At 46.7% G+C, this 19,866-nt stretch overlaps 1 protein-coding gene across 3 annotated transcripts in view; it reads right to left on the reverse strand.

Annotated features, from left to right (window-relative positions):
* OTOF (otoferlin) overlaps positions 1–19,866 on the reverse strand; it is a 183,374-nt gene that overhangs the window by 84,869 nt on the left and 78,639 nt on the right. For all 3 annotated transcript variants that reach the window (XM_054976825.1, XM_054976834.1, XM_054976817.1), the window contains exons 4-5: positions 17,406–17,505; positions 12,372–12,556 (exon numbers count right to left, since the gene is read on the reverse strand). In XM_054976825.1, the coding sequence (XP_054832800.1) occupies positions 12,372–12,556; positions 17,406–17,505 (285 nt within the window). The remainder of the gene's footprint in view (positions 1–12,371; positions 12,557–17,405; positions 17,506–19,866) is intronic.

Genomic DNA, 19,866 nt, shown 5'->3' on the forward strand with positions numbered 1-19,866 from the left:
AAAGAGCCAAGAAGCTTTTTCCCATTCACCCATCTGCTGCTCAGATACACCCCAGCCAAGTTGTAGTCTCTTAACCACTTAGCTAATTCAGTTCTCCGATTCTTCATTGCCCTTCAACTGTGGCCTGATCCTACGGAGCTGTCTATGCTATATTACCACCAATGGAGTGCCATTTCCTCCAGAAGTTCTTCTCTGGGTCACAAAGCTGAATTAGGTTCTGTTCATCTGCAGTGACCTTCATGCACTCACTGCTAGCCACTTTAGCACAAGCGCAGTAGTTCTTCAATGTCAGCTCTTACTGTCAGTGAAACTCTTGCTGAATGTTGCGAATGACCTGACTAGCAGAGCAAGCCTCAGTAGATCTACTGAGAACTAAGTCCCATGTTATTCAATAGGGCTTACTCCCAGGAAAGTGTTCTTAGGTGTCTAGAGCACCTAATCAATCCTTTTGTTTGGTTTACTATCTGAGACAATCCTTTCGATTGCTTTTTGAGAACATTGTATGTCTCCCATCCAAACTGAAAATTCCTCTCCTGTTTCAGAGTATATTCGTTGGGGTGGAAGGGGGTGAAAAAAGAAGAAATGGGGAGTCTCCAAACAAAGTACCAAACAATAAAGGGGGGGGACCCAGGGAAACTGAATGCAATCTACTCACCAAGTACAATTGATCACAGATATTTATATACAAAGTGCAAGTGCTACAACGGGCAAAGATACAACAATAAAGACAACGTATACTGAAATATCTATTGTATCATTTCAATTACAATCATTCAACAGGGTATCGACCCCATGTAGATTTCCAGTAGTCTGACTCAATGGAAAAATCCAAAATCAGTGACAGCAGATGGCCTGCTGAAAAGAAAATACGGTATTCACAAGACATTACTGATGAACTTGCTCTACTTTATTTACTTACCTTATTGAATCTGAATACTGATTTTGGATTTTTGCACTTTGTAGCACTTGCACTTTGTATATAAGTATCTGTGATCAATTGTACTTAGTGAGTAGATTGCATTCAGCCTCCCGGGGTGGAAGGGGGAGGGGGCAATTGCATTTCCAAGCTGCTGTCCTCCACGACTGGTGCTGTGGTACAGGTGCAAGGAAAGTACAACCAAACTACAGTGCCTAGGGACAGACACGTTAATGACGCCATCAGCATGCATTCATTAACAACAACATACCAGGGAAGAACTCTCTGAAAACAGCCATGTTATTTTTGAAAATTCATCGGGAAAGCTCATGAATACCTGGCTGCTTCTGAATCAAGCCATTATTTCCCCCTCTGCTCTTGGAAGCAGGAACATAGATTTCAGCCCCTTCCTTGGAGCCCCTAGAAAAGTATTTGTTTAATTCATAATAAAGTTGGGGAGGGGGCAGAATGAATGGATATTTTTCTTTAGATGTAAATGCTTGTGTATGAACACTAAGGCGCCATGTGGTGCACAATCTGCCTTCTTCTCATGCTGGAGAGGTTTATTTTGAAAGGTCGGCAACATATTGTAAAGCAATTTGGCTTCCCCCCCCCCCAGTATGTGTTTAGCTGAAGGAACAAAAAAACGATTGGCTTTTAAATCTGTGCTGGACCGGCCACCACAGAGTAATTGGATGCAACAAATAGCAGGGGAATAACAATCAACAATATGTGTGTTCAGCTAGCATGCATGTGTGCAGCCACTCTCTCTCCCTCAGCCCAATCCACCTCACACATTTGTCATGAAGTTATAAGTGGGGCGGGGCAGGAGCACACCTGCCATCTTGAGCATCTTTGAGAAAGGGCAAGACAAAACGCAGGGGTGGGGTGGCCATTTCACTTACAGTGGGCCACTGCCCTAGGGAAGCCAGCAACCCTATCAGAAGTCAGGGGCCACGTGGCTCAGACCCTTCATCGGCAATGGTAACTGGTGTCAGTTCACCGACTGTCTTTCCCACACTGCTGCCAGTTTTCAGACGGGAGCCATGGGTGAACTAATACCCACCATTTGCACTGCTGAGTTGAGTGACCCCTGCAGTGCTAGCTTGTAGTATCACAAAGGCCACTCAGCTTGGCCTGCTCCAGAGCCATTTTCACCTCCCTGATAAAAATGCAGTTGACATCAGGGACAGAAGCCTTGAAGAATCCCTCCAGATGTTCCAATAATATTAGGACTGCCAATCACCTGGAGAAAAAATGTCCTGCCCTTTTAACAGAGGTTTAATGGGATGTTATTTACCAGGTGATATTATCTGCCTCTGTGCCATGAAATGCTTCAATGGCCATTTCCCCAAATGATGCCTCTCTTAAAGGGGCAACACTTCCCCCCCCCTCCAGGTTGTTGGTAACCCTACTGTCAGATACCTTCTTTACTGCAGTTACCTTTATTTAATCTGCTGTCTGATTGATAGTTTATATTCTTCTGTTATCATATCACATTATATGGTGTTCTATGATTGGTATTTTATGGGGCGCAACACTTGGAGCCACCGCAAGCGTCGTCGTACGGAGAGATCAGTCAACGACTGTTTCAAATAAGCGAATAGATATACTGGAGAAAAAGATGGCAAACCCAATTATCCTCACCCCACCAGGAAGAAGAAAAAAGTGGGCTCTCCTCCTCCTCCTCATGCTCTTTAAAACACAGTTGTCAACAAACAACATAAAAAGAAGTGCAATGGTGGGAGGATTAGATCACTTTCCAGGGTCCCTTTTGTGCTTCATTGCCATGGTAACAGCTACATCCAGGAGCACAGCCCTATTCTTCAGAAGTACAATAGGATTCTCAGCCTTGGTCTTCCTGGCATTGCTCTCCACTCTCTGGCTGTTGAGAGCCAGCCAGGAGGAAATTCTTCATCCTGCTGTGAACAGTTGTGTTGGGAAGGCAACCAAGACTGTAGGACGAGGAACCACAGGAAGATACAAACAAGCATGGGGCCCAGTCTCAGACTGGGGTGTGTAGCTGTTTCTGGAGCACCTTAATATGCTCATTTGGATCTAGACCAAGGCAGATGGAGAGAGCCATGGCTTGCAGCTAGAGCACTTGCTGCTTCAGGCCTTGGCATCTCTAGCGGAAGGATCTCAGACTGCAGTTGTTGGGATAGGACCTTTCTCTGCCTGAGATCTTATTTGAGATCTTGGAGAGCCATTGCCAATCACAGCTGAAAATATAGGTTCCAAAGGTACTTACAATACGCTATTCCTGGGTCTGTCCACAGATCTGCCCCAGTCCTGTCAGACAGACATGTTGGAAGCTCCTGGCTGAAACTAAGGTTCATAAGGGCTGATTCCAACTGGGGCCATGGCACATGGGGAGAGGAGGCTTGACCCCCCACCCCTGACATTTTTCCAGTAATGGCTAGATGGAATGGTCAGCATGACTCTTCTATGCATCCATATTTCTCCTATAGGAGGCTGACAAGAAAGAGACACCATGAGGTGAGATTCTTTGATCTTACATCAGATGTTTATATAGCTACTTATCTGATAGCCAGAGGCAAAGAAGCATTGGCTGCAAGCGACTTGGCAGGAAAAGTTTTGTAAATTAGAGGCCATGGATTATGAGCAGAACGAGGGTTTTTTTGCTCCAGAAGGCTTCCCAACACAACTTCCTGTAATGCTCTGCTGCCATGAGAAGGACTATTACAGCTCCCAAACTATTCCATTGGTGCTAGAGTCCATCAAGGGAGTCCACCACCCTGCATATCACATCACACCACACCACACTACACACTCGTTATCTGAGTTTACACAAATCATTTCTGGACAGAGAAATCTCACTGTGTGATGACAGATAACCTGGATTCATTCCACATTCGCATCAACCTGTGCACTGAAAGACAGATGCTGCCATAGTGCCCACCCCCCAGGCTATGGATGCATTTCTTCTTTGATTGTGTGAATATGCACTTGGGAAAACACACAAGACCAAGAACAATTCTGGGGATTCCTCACTTGGTAAGATTTCTCTGCAAGAATGGATGGTGTAAACTTTCAACTGACTCCAGCACAGCAATCCACCCTGGAGGCCCAGGCCGGGCAGGGCTCTATACCTCGCATTGAGAGAGCCTTGGCTGATCGTGTCTCCCTCACCCAGGAGTTCATCATCACTGTGGTAATACATCTCATCTTCTTCTTGCCTGCAAGAGCGAGTGGCAACATGAAGAATATGCCTCTTTGAAGTTTTCTGTGGGCTGTTGGAGAACGTGACAAGGGCAAGCAGCACTAACAGAAGCAACAGCTCTGGTAGGCCTAAACCGTAAGGCAGTGGGAAGATGGTATGGTATAATCTAATCTCATCAGATCTCAGGGTTGGCTCTGGCTGGTACTTGGATGAGAGTCCATCAAGGAAGACTGAGGCTGGTCTGCAGAAGAGGGCAATGGCAAACCACTGCCAGGCTGTCTCCTGCCATACTCTGCAAGGCCTGTTTTGATTCTGTGTGACTCTGATGCTAGAAGCTGGTCGCTGGAATGGGACTGCCTGCTCTTATCTGTTCCTCAGCCTGTGGTGTTTATTTCTCCGGGGAAGGCCTTGGATTTTCTCACATCTCATCTCTGCTTTTTTCTGCTGTTCATCTATTAAACTTAGCTAACTGTTCTCAGAAGGGTGGGGTGGGGCTGGGGTTCTGGGCTTAGACTCCTACATACTTTATGTGCTTGTAGAGAAACACCATTCCTAGCAAAGAATGTAGTAGTGAATGCATTCGTAGCTTATCAAATAAAATGCTTTAACTCGTGCAGTTCCTGGACTCATGCAGTGAAGTTTTTGAGAGTTACTTGGCAGGAGCTCACAACCACCTCTACTCATCTCTTGCCTTTAAAACCGTATGGGGGTCGCCATAAGCTGGCTATGCCTTGACAGTACACACACACACACACAAATGCTAATGTAGCCCAGCAAACTGGCTTTTGTTGAAATCTTGGGTAACAGATCTGGATTACTCCCCGTTCATGAAACGGGTTGTTGAAAGCTCCCCGCCTATAGTGTGAGGCTCATTAATTCACAATCAATGCACATTCATCCTCTCGACTCTTCGCTTTACATTCCTCAAGAGCCATTTGCATAGCTTTTTTTCCTGGCTCCTTTTGGAATGATAAAATCAGCCCAATTTTATTTGTATTTAGGCATTTATATGGTGTGCTCTCAGCCAGGGAATTCCGTTCTCGAGAGGGCACAACTGAAAAACCTAGACTATAATTTGACATCTCGTAGAAAAGTGGATTGCTCCTATGGCAATCATGGAAACAGCAAAACCTGGGCACCCACATGCAAGACTTTTACATAACCAAGGGACTTCCCAGCATTCAGGAAAAAAGTGACACTGTCAATTAACCAAATGAAAAAGACTCCCTCGCCACAACAACCAAATGAAGACTGAGCATGTCCAGGAAATCAACCTTCTGATAGCTTAAGGAGTCAAGGAAGGGGAAATTCAGGTGTGTATGAGGAGAAGAGGGATTTCCAGATGATTTATCTCCCTCTTCCATCATGGATCAGCAGCTTATAGTGTAGCTGTTTCCACTCGTTTCTGAACTTCCATTCAGCATACACCATGGAGGGGGGAGAGCCAATGAGGTGAGCTGAGAAGTAGAGATGTGTTAACCCAATCAAATATCCACGTTATTGTGCAAAAACTGAACCAGCTCACATGTGGTGATCACACGAGTGGTTTTTTTTTTCTTTTACACACTACAAAACAGACATAGGTGGGTACTGTGTGGTGGTCATATTCCTGTTGGGTTATGATTCCTTTCCAGTTCATGCAGCATTTTTTGTCCTGTTTGATGAAATGCTCAGGAAAGAAGTGCATGTACAAAGCAAACGTGGACTTGCCTTCTCCTGGTTTTGAGTCCAGTGGCACCTCAGGGACCAACAAGATTATCAGGGATTCTTTCCTCCAGGATGCTGATTCACCCTTTCAGCCCACCCCCCTCCTTTGCACTTGTTCTAACTCTGCAAACATAAAGTGAACATGCCCACAGAAGACTTTTTTCTTTTTGCACCTGAAGCGGCCACTAGAGGGCATCATATACAAAACTAGCTTATGCTGTCTTAAGCAGCAACTGTCATTGCGGGACATCGAGACAGGGCTTCTTCAGAGCTGATTTTGGAGCAGGAGACACAGGCCCTTTTCACACACACTTAAAGAGACGGCCCACTCACCAAATGCTGCAGGCTTTTCCCCTTGACTCCAGACATCTCCGTTTTCAAAATGGCTGCGGGCTGCTTGGCTTCCGTTTTTTCAGTGCCTTTTCTAGGACCGTGGAAAAGTGTGCTCCTAGAAAAGGGGTCAAAAAAATGGAAGCCAAACAGCCTGCAACCGTTTTGAAAACGGAGACGTCTGGAGTCAAGGGGAAAAGCCGCCAGCATTAAGTGAGTCGGCCATCTCTTTTAGGACATGTGGAAAGGGCCACAGTTGTGCTCAAGCAACTCAGTGACAGTGCCTGCTCCTTGATCCCTTGGCCTCAAGGGCAAGCTTCATATTGGTTAATCCCCCAAGATTCTGCATCTGTCAGGTTCATCTAACAGCCACTCTACAAGGAATGCCTCCTTAGCCTGCCATACCCGGCTACCACCCCTTTTTGCTGCCATTTCCCCCTCCTCACAATTCAGCAGCCAAAACAGATAATCTCATTCTTTAAACACAGTGTGGCAAGCTGCATGTACCCAGCAGGGGAACCTGAACTCTTGCCTCTCTCAAGAGTTTAGGAAGTCCTATTGGGCATGTGCAGCTTGCTACACGGTGGTTGAAGACACCTGGGGAACAAGTGCTACAGCTACTGGGCGGGGTGGCTGCAAGGCTGAGGCAGTGGCAGAAGACCCCACGTCTTAAAACCTATCACCTGAAGCCCCCACCTCACTTCATTGCAGTTTGCCATGTCCTTAATTTAATGAATTCTCTCTATATAAACTCCACACTTCCCAGGGTATGACTGGAGGGAACATGATGCAGTCACCACGCTGAAGCTCAGCACCTCTCAGTCTGCTCAGGGCCTGGATGGGAGACCTCCTCAGATTCCATGAGGGAAGAAAGGTGGGACATAAATAATAATAATAACATTCGATTTATATAGTGCCCTTCAGGATGACTTAACACCCTCTCAGAGCAGTTTACAAAGTATGTTATTATTATCCCCACAACAAAACACCCTGTGAGGTGGGTGGGGCTGAGAGAGCTCCTAGAAGCTGTGACTGACCCGAGGTCACCCAGCTGGCTTTGAGCGGAGGAGTGGGGAATCATACTCGGCTCTCCAGATTATAGCCCTGCGCTCTTAACCACTACACCAAACTGATATTTACCTGGACATCCTAAAACACGTAACCACCATTTCAAACACTGCCATTTTCTATACTGTGGATTAAGCCTGGAATCAAACTCCACTGTATACCCTTGTTGACAATAAGGCTTTTAAGCATGGGGAGAGAGAGGGGTATCAATGAAGGAAAATAAAAATAAAATATAGATCTTTTCAAGCATTGCTTCGTCACTCGTTTAGTTTTAATGGGGAATGTATAAAGAAAAAAAGTCTATAAAGCTTTGCAGTTTACTGAGTGTTCCCATGTAGCCAAACCAAGAACAGAGCCAGAATCTGAACCCATAGACCAGGGGTGGCCACACTTGCTTAATGCAAGAGCCACACAGAATTAACCTGAGATGTTTGAGAGCCACAAGACATGATGCATTGAAGTGACTTCAGAGGAAGAGGCGGGTTTGGTGGAGTGCCCTGAAATGACATCACAGGAAGGGGTGGGGTTTTGGCACAGTATGCTGGGAGTGACATCATCAGAAGGGGTGGAGCTTGGGAAGGGCTGCCACCTAACCTTTGACCTGGAAGTGACATCACAAAAAGTGATGTCATCCTTGCAAGGCACCACCTCTAGAGTATTCTGGCTAAAGACTCCAGGTTTTTTTTACGTTGGAATTGGCAACCCTAATATTTTATTGAAAATAGGAAATACATGGAAAGAAAGAAGGAAGGAAAAAAGGAAAGGGAGGGAGGGAAAGACATGGAAAGATGGAAAGGAAGAAAAAGACAGACATGGAAAGAAGGAAGGAAAAGACAAAAAAGAAAGAAGATATGGAAAGAAGGAAGGATAAAAAAGGAAAGAAAGATAAGGAAAGAAGGCATGGAAAGAAGGAAGGAAAGGAAGGCATAGAAAGATATGGAAAGAAGTAAAGAGGAAGGAAGAAGGGAAGGGAAAGAAGGAAAGAAATACACGAAAGGAAGGAAGACATGGAAAGATATGGAAAGATATTAAAAGAAGTAAAGAGAAAGGAAGGGAAAGATTTTGAAAGGTATGAAAAGATATGGAAAGAAGAGGAAGGAAGGAAGGAAGGAAGGAAGGAAAGAAAGAAGGGAAGGGAAGGAAGGAAGATATGGAAAGGGAAGGAAGGAAGGAAGATATGGAAAGGTATGGAAATATATGGAAGGAAAGAAGAGAAAGGAAGAAAGAGGAAGGAAAGAAAAAGAAAGAAAGATGGAAAGAAGAAAGAAATGGAAAGAAGGAAAGAGAAAGGAAGGAAGGAAGGAGGGAAGGAGGGAAGGAGGGAAGAAAGAAAAATCAAGGAAGGAAGGATCACAAAAGCAGAGCCACACAATCTTAAAGCAAGCACGTTCTCTGAAGCAAACACATTCCCTGCTCCTCCATCTCAGCTGTCCTGCACACACTTATGGGTGCGCCACTAACGAGGCTTCCACCCATGCAAAAGCCCCCCGGCGCAGGCTGTGCTTCACGCCATGAGCGGCTCTCAGCAGCTGCGCACTTCCCTTCTCGGGAGTAAGCCGGAAAGCAGGAAGTCCCGGGCCACCTCTGCCTTGGCGCTTCCTCGTCGCGTCTTCACTCCTCTCTTTCCCCTTCCCCCCAACTGCCCTTCCCGGGCGCTCGCTGAGAGCGCGGGGCCGGCAAAACTCAGTGCCTGCAGAAGAGTGCCCAGCAAGGCGAGGAGGGGTGGGCTGTCCTCAGCCCTGGCCCGCCCCTTCGTTGCTCCAGCGTTGGGAAAGGGGAAGCACGCTGGGTGCATAGATCGGGTGAGCGGCTGGTCGGCTCTGCCCCTTAAAGGAGCCTGGGGGAGGAGTGAACTTGCAAGCCTCCGGGAGCCTCCAAATAAGACTTGAAGAGCCGCATGCGGCTCGCGAGCCGCCATTTGGCCACCCCTGCCATAGACTGTTTCTGGACCCCCTAGTCCTCTGAAATGTGGGGCTCAAAAGCAATGAAGTAGTTCCCTTGAGCTCCTCCACAAGGGGAATCAGGATATGATCAAACTGGTACACGATCCCACTTAAGCCTATTGTGGTGCTTCTGCCCAGCAACAGACATTGTAACGTATTGGTCAGGCAACTTGATCTATGCCTCCAATTAAGACACTTCAGCCCTGTTTCATACAGCAAATCGGCTCTTTACTGCAGCTCTGCCAGGTCTTCAGGAGGGTCACCACTCCATGACCCATAAAAAGGAATAGCATGATTGGTTTCTTACTTGCACTGTGGTCCAAAGAGACATCCCAGCAGAGAACAAAGCCGATTAACTGCAAAAACGGCAGGCCAGCAAGTTGGGCAGGTCAAGGATGCACAAAGAGAGAGACTCGTCTTCGAATCTCTGCAAGGGTATGCAAGATGGCTCCTCTCTCAGCAAAAACATTGGGAGGGGAGAAGCCAGTGCAGAAAGGAAGTAAATAATTGCATTGAACTAGTCCTTGCAGTTACCCTGGCAGTTCCTGCCGAAGTAGCGTAAGCAGTATTTACTCTGGGATGCAATAATAAGCATCTCAGATTTATGAATCAAAGTCTTCCTTGTGCTGTTTTCTGGCAAACAGGACCTATATGACTAGGGCAGAATCAAGTGCTTATGGCTCATATGATCTATGATCCAACCTATTTGTCGCAACTTCAGGTGGGTAGCTGTGTTAACCTGCAGTAGGAGAGCAAGATCCAGGTCCAATAGCACCTTAAAGACCATCTAGATTTCCAAGGTATGAGCTTTTGAGAGTCAATGCTCCCTTCAGCAGATACAAGGAATGGAAAAGTTAGAACAATCCAGACAGAGGGTAAGAAGGGTATTGTAAATTAAGAGTGTCAGGAAGTTACTTTTTTCCATTCCTTGTATCTGACGAAGGGAGTGTTGACTTTTTTTTTAACTTTTTCATTAAGCTTTATAACATACAACAAATAGAAATCAAGAATGAACATCAACTGTAACACAACTAATCAATAATAGTTTACAAGTTTTGAAGAATATGAACATTACAATAACTTTTAAACAAAGCATACATAATATTACCAAATATCAGAAAACTGAGTCAACGTCTGAGCAATTCTTATTTTGGGATGTAAATCGTGCATGTCTATAAATTCAAGAAAAGGGAACCATTTCTCATAGAAATTGGAACTGGCGGGAAAGCGTTCAGCATTGAGGATATTATCATTAATTTTATCCAGGATTGACTCTTGAAAGCTCATACCTTGGAAATCTAGTTGGTCCTTAAGGTGCTATTGGACTTGGATCTTGCTCTTCTATTTGGCAGAGTCAGACCTCATCTGGAATACTGGCCTGTCTCCTACCACTCCACTAAGCAAAGTTTGAAGCCTTCCTCCAGCCTAAGAAGTCTTCTTCCAACTTAAGGGACTCTTCCTTCAGTGGAAGGAAGCTCTTGGAAGGCTCCTAAAGTAGGATAATAAAACAGAAGTCCGGTGACGAAGATGAAGAACGTTTATTCCAACATGAGCTTTCATGAGTCAGAGTTCACTTCTCCAGATGCCATAAAGAGTTGTTTTCCTTATATTTATCTGGAATGTCCTAGAGTAATATATCACCTATTGTGTCTGGGTCTGAGCACCCACTTTAAGGAAACTGCGGACAAATTGGAATGGATTCAGAGCAGAACAATGAAAATGGCCAACAGTCTAGTGGCACCCTAAAGAGTAAAAAACTGTATTCCAGAACAAGCTTTTCATGACGTCACTCCAATAGACTTGATGACGTGAACTCTGACTCAGAATAAATGTTGTTCATCTTTAAGATGCCAAGGAACCTGGGTTTCATTTTGCTGCAACAGACTAACAGGGCTCCTCTGTCCCCAGACAAAAACGGCTGGAGTCTGGAAAACAAGACCAACAAAGAAGAGTTAAAGGAACTGAGGATGTTTAGCCTGGAGAAAAGAAAGTGGAGAGGAGCCGCACGACTGCACCGTCAAATGGAAGAGGGCCAAGAATTGTTCTCTGCTACTTCAGAGTGCAAGACTTGGGCTTAAGTTGCAGGAGGGTACTTTTCACACAAATATTGAGAAATCTTCCTAATAGTAAGAGCAGTTCGGCAAAGGCATCCTCTGCCTTGAGGGGTGGATGGGCTGTCCCTCACCAGAAGCTTTCGGGCAGAAGCTGGGCAACTGTGCTGCAGCTTTGGACTTCCTGCACTGAGCAGGGGGTTGGATCGGATGTCCTGCAAGGCCCTTTCCAACTCTTGGATTCCTCGTAAACAAGTAGTTTAGAAAGTACCACACCTAACAACCTGTCTTGGACATATGAAAACAGCCATCTGACTGTGCAAGCTTTCTACAACCTTCGGAATTGTGTGGAGTCAGACAAGACTTCTGGGGGGAGGTTTCTAAAATTAACTTAAAGACCCCCCCAACCATTGGGTTGTGTCATCTAAACGTCAGTGACTCCCCTACTTTACCCCTCTGGAGTAACCCTGGAAGGGGGAATAATCGCGCCTATGGTTGGTTGCTAGACAACTTCAATGCAGTATGTGGTCCTCAACCATCTCTACTGCAGGAGTTGGCTGTGAATTTACTCTTTAGTTTGCCCAACAGAAACAGGTATTCATCTCCGTATCTCTTTGCCCTTCCCAGTAGAATGTGCAACTTGGGCTTTAACTACGGGCGTGCAGGGATCCCCATGCTTCCCAATGACTGTTTAGTGTCCTCCCCGAAAGACTAATGCCAAGCAGGATTTTAGGACTTCCTCTATTGATGGGTCAGGCCAACACAAACGTTTAGACACAATTTAGAGCAACGGCACCCTGCCGCATGAGTAAAACTGTGAATCAATTTCCTTCCTGTGTTTTTAGCCAGCGCTTTCTGAGTCTGTGCTCAGAAGCAGAGGAAGAGCAGGGCCGTTTCCACGCTACTCACCTTTATCCGGTGATCGCGGAAGATAGTGTCTTCTCATGCGAGTTTTGTGCAACATTGTGCAAAATTCACGTGAGAAGACGCTATCTTCCACATTTTTTTCATGCCATTCCGCAGCGTTCTGGATGAAGGTGAGTAGTGTGGAAACGGCCCAGGTGAGCCGGATGGCCATTTTCTGGGAAACCTCCAACTTCAAGAACATGGTTATATTAACCCATGGGGGAAACTGGCGCAAAGGAAGCTGCAAAGCACTTCTGAACAGTTACCTCCGGAGAGCCCTCTCCGCAGCGCTGGTCTTGCTGGGAGACTGCCGACGACTGGGAAGCAAAACGTCGGTCTCGTAGGGGTCCCCCTCTGACCGTGCATTGGGGCTCTCCAAGAACTCCTCATCATTCCAAGCACCAACGGTGCCATCCATGGCCTGGTATCTAATCTCAATCGAGACGCTGGTCTGAGACACAAAGAAAGAATTGAGTACGTTTATTAATGTTATTTCCATTTATTACCTATCACATCTCAAGGGGCAACAGAACCTCAAATGACAGTGACTGAACCCCTATCTTTTCACTCAGCTGATCTCTAGCCACCAAATGCCTAATTTCCAGGTCCTACACTTTTCCTAAAAGATTAGAAGATAGTTGGGGACAAAGCAGATAAGAGATACTGGAAGATCTATGATTAGATTGGGTTGAGAAATCTGCAGATTCCTCCAACATTTCAAAAATGCTCATAGATGCTGTGCAGGGGCCCGATTCAGATTAAGACTGTGAATGGGGTGGGGGCAGAGCTTTCCCTTTTTTGTTGATCACCCCCCCCTGACGCGAGGGCATCCTGGGAGAGAGCAGCAGCAGCAGCCCACCCTGGAACTGTCTTTGGGTGCCCTCGCGTCCAGCAGGCTTGTGCCTGGAAGAAGGATTTGCGTCTTCAGCAGCTTATTCAAAGCGCGCACCCTGAGGCACAGCTGTTTCTCTAGGCCCTTCCTGCTTTCTCTTTTCCCTTCCCCTTTGCTTTCTTCTGTCGTTATTCCATCCCATCCCCACCCCGTCCCCCCAAACAAACTTATCACTTTTCCTCCACTCCTTTCCAGTTTGTGAGGCAACAGGCAAGAGATAGGGGGGAATGCTTGGCGTGTGTGCATCCTCCCAGCCCTCCCGCTCAGTTGCTCCACGGCATACACCCTCGCGCACCCTCTGGCGCCTCTGCCGGCCCTGCCTCCATTGACACGCTGGCCCTGCCTGTGAGATTGGTTAGGCTGGCCCAAGTTCACCCAGTGAGCGTCATGGACCAGCAGGGAGGTATCCCAGACCCCTGCCCATCACTCTATCCACACCACCACAGTGGATCTCACTTTCTGCCTGGAAAAGAGGAGTAACGCAGCTCTCAGTTTTTGCTTTTGAGCATCTGGGAAGCACCTGGTTGGCCTCGGTGGCCTTGGGGGTTCTGATCTGTTGCTTTACAAAATTGCGCCTCACCCCCTACTTTTGTTAATAACATTTCCCTTTCATGGCTCAGATTAAATGCAGGGTGCCAGAGCTGAAGCACTAACAGGAAACCAGAAAAGCAGGGAGGAATTTTTTTCTAACTTGCCTTCCTTTCTTTGTGTGGTTGCCATGGTTACTGCACGGGGAGCAATGGTATGTTGGCTTTATGCAAACATTTGCTATACTGCGTATGTGTGAAGGGCTGCCAGACTGCATAAGTGCAATCATTTGCTAAAAGCCTCTGCTGCTGAAACAAAACCACAGGGGTGATTGCTAAAGAGAAGTTTCTAGTCCTCAAACACTTGTGAAGGGTGAGAAACCAGCTGAGGCTTGGCCTACGATCTCTGTGGCTTAGCCTATCCCACATAATGTAAAGAATGGTAGGGTGTTCTAACACTGCAGGTGTCTTCTGTTGGTTTTGATTAAATGCCCATCTGGGTTTAAAAGAGGTGAGTTTCATGTCTAGTTGGAGGAGGGACTGTGTGAGGAGGAAGCACAATTTTTAGATGCTGAACGTGATACAGGAGCAGAGAGCCACTGCTGCCAGTTGGCCAAAGCACTTGGGGGTCAGGGTCTCCCTCTCTGTGTGGATCTGATGTGGGGTAGCACATCTGTGTCCTGAAAAAGTTGCCTGCACCTCTGATCTACCCGTCGATTTGTAAATAAAGCAAATGCATCCAAAATGCCATGTCTCTCTTTTAAAGGGAATCAACCCTCGTAAGTGTTGCTCCTCAAAATTCTCACCTCTCAGGGAAGCGAGGCATGTTTTACACACAAGACCAGCCAACATGGGTCGAATCCACATTACTCATTCTAAGTCGCATGTTCCCCGCATTCCCCACGCAATCCCGAGTGCTGGTCACATTACCTCATTAAACAGACGTATTTCATTCGCATTTCTCCCGAATATGTGGTCACAGGTTTTCAACGGGAGTTTCACGGTGGCCGTGAACGGGCCAATGCGCAATTTACGTGGTTTTTTTAAAAAACCACCCCCCTTCCTGTCTCTCCGGCCGTTCCGAGAGTTCCTATTGGCTGATTCAACTTGCAAGTGCTCCGTAGTCTGCAAAAGACTGTTTTTGACTTCATAGCATTGAATTTATTGATTATGCTGTTTCTGAATCAAATCTGGTAGTTTGAAAAATCATTTTGGGGTGAATCCATCCTCAGAACGGACTCGCGAAACTTCCTTTTTAACTGTTTTTTATTTTTTTATTTTATATTACTGTAATATCGAAATTACAAAATATTGAAATAATGACACTCCAAGGAAGTGAAACTTCAGTAAAATTCAGGCACTGAACTGTCCTGCATAGGAAATGCCCACGAAAGCTTCCCACATGCTTCCAAATTTCCAAAAAAGAAACGGGAGAGAGCCATCAGTGCTGTCAGTGGGGGAAAGAGAGGCATCATTATCTTCAATGATGTTTCTTTATAAGGCAAGATCGAAATAACGGAAAAGTGCGCTCAAAAAAATTTTTTAAAAAATGGGCGGGGAAAAAAGGTCCCGCCCAAAAAAGCTGTTTTCAAGCGGCCGTGTGACCAGAGGGACGCGCGAGAAAGACGGATTGGAAGCAGGAATGTGAACGAAGAGGAAAAAATTGCGGATTGGAGGCAAACGGAAGATATCCGATAAACATGCGGGTAATGGGTGAATGTGGATTCGACCATGAAGCTGCCCGCCCACTCACAGTCATGTTATGCTTCTTGGAAGACAAACTGAAGGCCGATTTTTACAACTTAAGAGTCTGGAAATCTTTCAGAAGACAAATGATCCTTTCCTCATTACCCTGTCTTGTACTTATCTTCTATGTAGAGATAAATGATGCAATTAAAATAGTTATTGAAGAAGCAGACCTCTGGGCATCTATAAGCCTAGGTGCCATCCTGAAGCTCTCTACCCCGTCCCTCCCCCAGTTCAGGGAAGACTGTAAGATGCCCAATAGGAGCCCTGCAACTGCCACGCTGCCAACTTTCTACATGTTGTACGTGAGCCAAATCAACAGAACTGGCACAGTGAAGCAGTCTTCCAAATTATCCATCTATCAATTACATCATTGCATGGCTTAGAACAGCGAAGACCCTGTGGAACTGGGATTTTGTGTGCAACAGGGTTACTAGAAAAACACGACGCCTGGTTCATGCATGCAGGAGAACGAGGTGCTAGAATGGATTGTACCCTGTCAGACTGCAAGTGACGGGACTCCAGCTCTGAATGCATTAAAATGCTACGCAAGCAGGAAACTAACATAGATGGGAGAAATTAGGGTTGGCAGGTCCTGTTACCCTCCAGGCGGGAGGGGGGAGACCTGGCAGTCACCTTACAGACATCTGCGTGCATGCGCTCGCGGGGCTATGTGATGACATCACATCTGAGAAGTGGTGTCATTGTGCAGGCCATGTGCCACCCCTGGGAGCGCTCCCGCTGCAGAGCATGGGGGCCCTTGAGTGCTCCTGAGCTCCGCAGAGGGCTGATTTAAGCCCATTTGGGACTGAATCAGGCCTGATTTGGGCTGAAATCGGCCCACTGCAGCGCATATGAGTGCACTGCGCTACCAGGGAGTGTGCCCTGGGTGGCGCATTCCCCCGCCTTTTCCCCTACTGGCCAGGTAAGTGGGGGCAGAGGGTGGAGGGTGGGAGTGGGGGATCCCCCACCCACAGAGGAGGACTGGCAACCCTAGGGAGAATGGTCCTACCCCTCTAGGGAAGATTTGTGGCTCAGTGGTAGAGCATCTGCTTAGCATTCAGAAGGTTGCAGGTTCAGTCCCCAGCATCCTGAGTTAAAAGGACCTCTGGAAGAAGGAGCTGAAAAAGACATCTATCTGACACCGCAGACAGCTGCTGCCAGTCAGAATAGATAATACTGACCTTGATAGACCAATCGTCCGACTCACTATCAGGTAGCTTCACATGTTGTGTCGTGTCTCTTTGCATGGTGTTTTTATCATAGGGAAGGCATTCAGAAATGGGACTGCCTCACCTACAGTCAGAAGTGGGGCAGCCTGTTCTACAATCTCAGTGTTCAACCCCCTGTTGCACAAAGCAGGTCTCAACACTGGGCTTTTGTTTCTAAAATAGTGTGTGTATGTGTCAGTGGTCCTCAATATAGAAACCCTTTTCATGTGGTTCTTTCAGCCCAGGGAGATCATTCAGAGCTCCTTGCAGTCCTTGGAAGGCTGCATTTGTTATGCTCAGGGCCTATTCTGATCATCAATGCTAGTCTGATGAGCATTCAGGAACCTCTTTCGCCAGGGCTTTTTTTCTGGGGAAAAAGGTGGTGGAACTCAGTGTTGGAACTCAGGATCGCACAATGACGTTACTTTGGGTCAGCTGGAACAAGGGGGGAGTTTTTTAAAGTTTAAATCGCCCTCGGTGAAAATGGTCACATGGCCGGTGGCCCCGCCCCCTGATCTCGACAGAGGGGAGTTTAGATTGCCTTCCGCACTGCTGCAGCGGCATGGAGGGCAATCTAAACGCCCCTCTGTCTGGAGATCAGGGGGCGGGGCCACCGACCATGTGACCATTTTCAAGAGGTGCTGGAACTCCGTTCCACCGTGTTCCTGCTGAAAAAAAGCCCTGTCTTTCACCAAGATCAATCCTTTCCACTCATGGTGGTGCTTTTCCTTCTGCAAGGGCCATTATCCAGATGTCTGCCTCTTTCATCAGAGGAGGCCTCCGTGCACCAGGGAAAAGCGCTGCTGTTAAGCAGAATGGACCCTCAGGATCTAGCTCACGCCAGCCACAATTGCCCAGGAAAGTCAGCTTAACCATGTCTTTAAACAGAAGAAAACATCACTTTGCTTCTGGAAATACATTTACCCGAATGACTGCATTGTTGTCATCTATTAGTGTGTCCGTCACCTCCAGCTGCCCTTCTTCCACGACTTTCTGCAAGACCATCTGGAACGTCCCAATGAGTCTAGGAAGCAAAGAGGAAAGGCTGCTATGAGAACCTCAGGGAAGCTAGATCCCATGCTGCCTGCTGAAGGTAATTTTTAGAACTTTTAAGACCTTGCGGGGGGAAGTAGTTTGATTGCAGGAGGCAATAATTGAGAAAATCTCTCCCTCTTTTAAAAAAAAGTCACTGATAAAAAGGTGGACAACTTTCACTAGTAAGGACCAGAAGCTTTCAGTGTGATAGAGAGGCCACAGCAGGAGAGGTGATTGTAACAGGGGAGCAAAGGATTATGTTTGGGGCTTCATGTGTAACTAGGGCTGCCAGGTTCCTTCACCTTCCTGGAGGGGGAGGACCTGGCACTTACCTCTGCTTCACACGCACTCCCAGCAGGTGCAATGTCGTCACGTCCGGAAGCGGCATTATCACATTATTGCACCCAGTGGCGGGCGTGCACCCGTGCTTCACACTTCCATCAGGCACCATGTTGTCACTTCTGGAAGTGATGTTGCTATGCCCGGTGGGAGTGTGCCTACTGTACACTGTCCCAGGAGGTTTTTTGCCTCCTGGGCCCATTCCCTAGGCTTTCCCCACCCTGCTGGCCAGGTGAGTGGAGGTGGGAGCAAAGGCTGAGGATAGGGGATCCCCTCCCACACTGGGGGACTGGCAGCCCTATGTGTAACTAAGCCTCTAATGCCATTTTCAATTTTAGGGAAGGGAAATGGAGACTAAATAAGAGGCATGGGGAAGTGAATGTCTCATCCACTTTCCACCTACTATTTCTGTTGGCAGAGTGCCTGTGCAGCAGTCAGGGCACCAAACTGAAGGAAAATAACAAACGCTTTTTAAAAAAAGAACTAACAAACTGAGTTGGAAAGGGAAAAAATAAATCCAGCTGTCTTTCTAGTTGAGAGAGTTCTGCAGAGTTCTCAGATGGTTATCCTGAGAGTAGCATTTCGCAGACAGACAAGGAAAGATCCCCTTACTAGAAAAAAAGGTGTTCCCCACCCCACAGTCCTATATAACCAGCTGCTCCTGCAGGATCTTCTTCTCTTCTTCTTTGTACATAAAACATTACTTAGTCCAACAACTTCTCCACCCCAAATATCTCTCCAATTATTTACTGGCAAGGGTTGAAAGCCACTTGGGAAATGTGATGAGAAGCAGAAAAAGCAGCAAATGAGAAAGGGCTAAGCATTCCCATCTCCTGCCATTCCTCTGCTCTAAATTTCCGTCCTCTGAAGCTACTCCTTTTTTTAAAAAAAGAGAAAGGTTGGGTGATCTGTTACCATTTTGTGTGTGTGTGCCATGTAGTGATTCCCAGAGAGGTAAACTTAATTAGAAAAAACAGCCCAAATTAAGCAGCAAAAAAGGATAGTGAAGCAGTAGAACACCTGCTTGGCATGCAAAAGGCTCCAGGTTCCAGCCCCTCATTTCCAGTAGAAGGTGCTGGGAAAGAGCTTTCTGTGCTCAAGCCCTTGAAGAGTGGCTGCTATTCAGTGTAAGTACTACTGAGTTACATGCAGATTCATATAAGCAGAGGAGAGATAAATGCTGAAGGAAAAGATAGAGGGAGATATAATACTTAGGGTGCAAATGGCGTTTGACATAGAGGCATAGTAATCCTTAGAACAACCCGATAAATATTATTATTTATAATAACAGGCAGGCAGAGAACAGCTTTTATTAAGCTGGAGGCACAAGATGCTGTTTTCAGAGATGGACAGTGCCTCGAAAGCACTTCCCAGCATGTGGAGTGGCCATGAGACAGAAGAAACGAGTGCACACCAGCCGAGTGAAGCCCCTCTTTAAACCTCTTTTGTCTCTTAAAACTGATTGGTCTTCATCTGCTGAACAAGGTTATGACATAGGAGAGACGAAACCAGTTCCCAACTTAAGCCTAGTTCAGTTCAGCCCACAGTTGGAGGATCACATTCTAGTGTTCCCCACATTAAAAAAACACACCTCCCTGCAAATAGAAAACTAGCAAGACAGCCACATGAAGGAGCTGCTTCTTTCCTCCTTTGTTTTGCTTGTTCTTATTTTCATGCAGGTTTTTATGGAAGGGAACATTCAAAGCTGGAATGCAGCCCCTGGAGTCTCAAGGGTTGCAGTCCCTTCTGCCCTCTCAGGGTTTTGCCTCCTCTTTCTCCTGTACAGGTGAGCCAGGCTTCCATCTTTAACACTCGCTGTGAGATGCAGCCATCTATAGTGTGCAGCTGTGGAAGGACACACCTGGCAGCTGAAGCCAACTCCTCATTTACCAGATGGGGGGATTATCAGTCACATCACAGGCTGTCATCCCTACTGGAAAATGTTTGTGGGAAGATAGGAGCGCTCATTGCCGTGCCAACATTCTCTCCCCTGCAGCCAGCTTTTATCGGC

The sequence above is a fragment of the Eublepharis macularius genome, chromosome 1, assembly GCF_028583425.1.
Source record: "Eublepharis macularius isolate TG4126 chromosome 1, MPM_Emac_v1.0, whole genome shotgun sequence".
Lineage (NCBI taxonomy): Eukaryota > Metazoa > Chordata > Lepidosauria > Squamata > Eublepharidae > Eublepharis > Eublepharis macularius.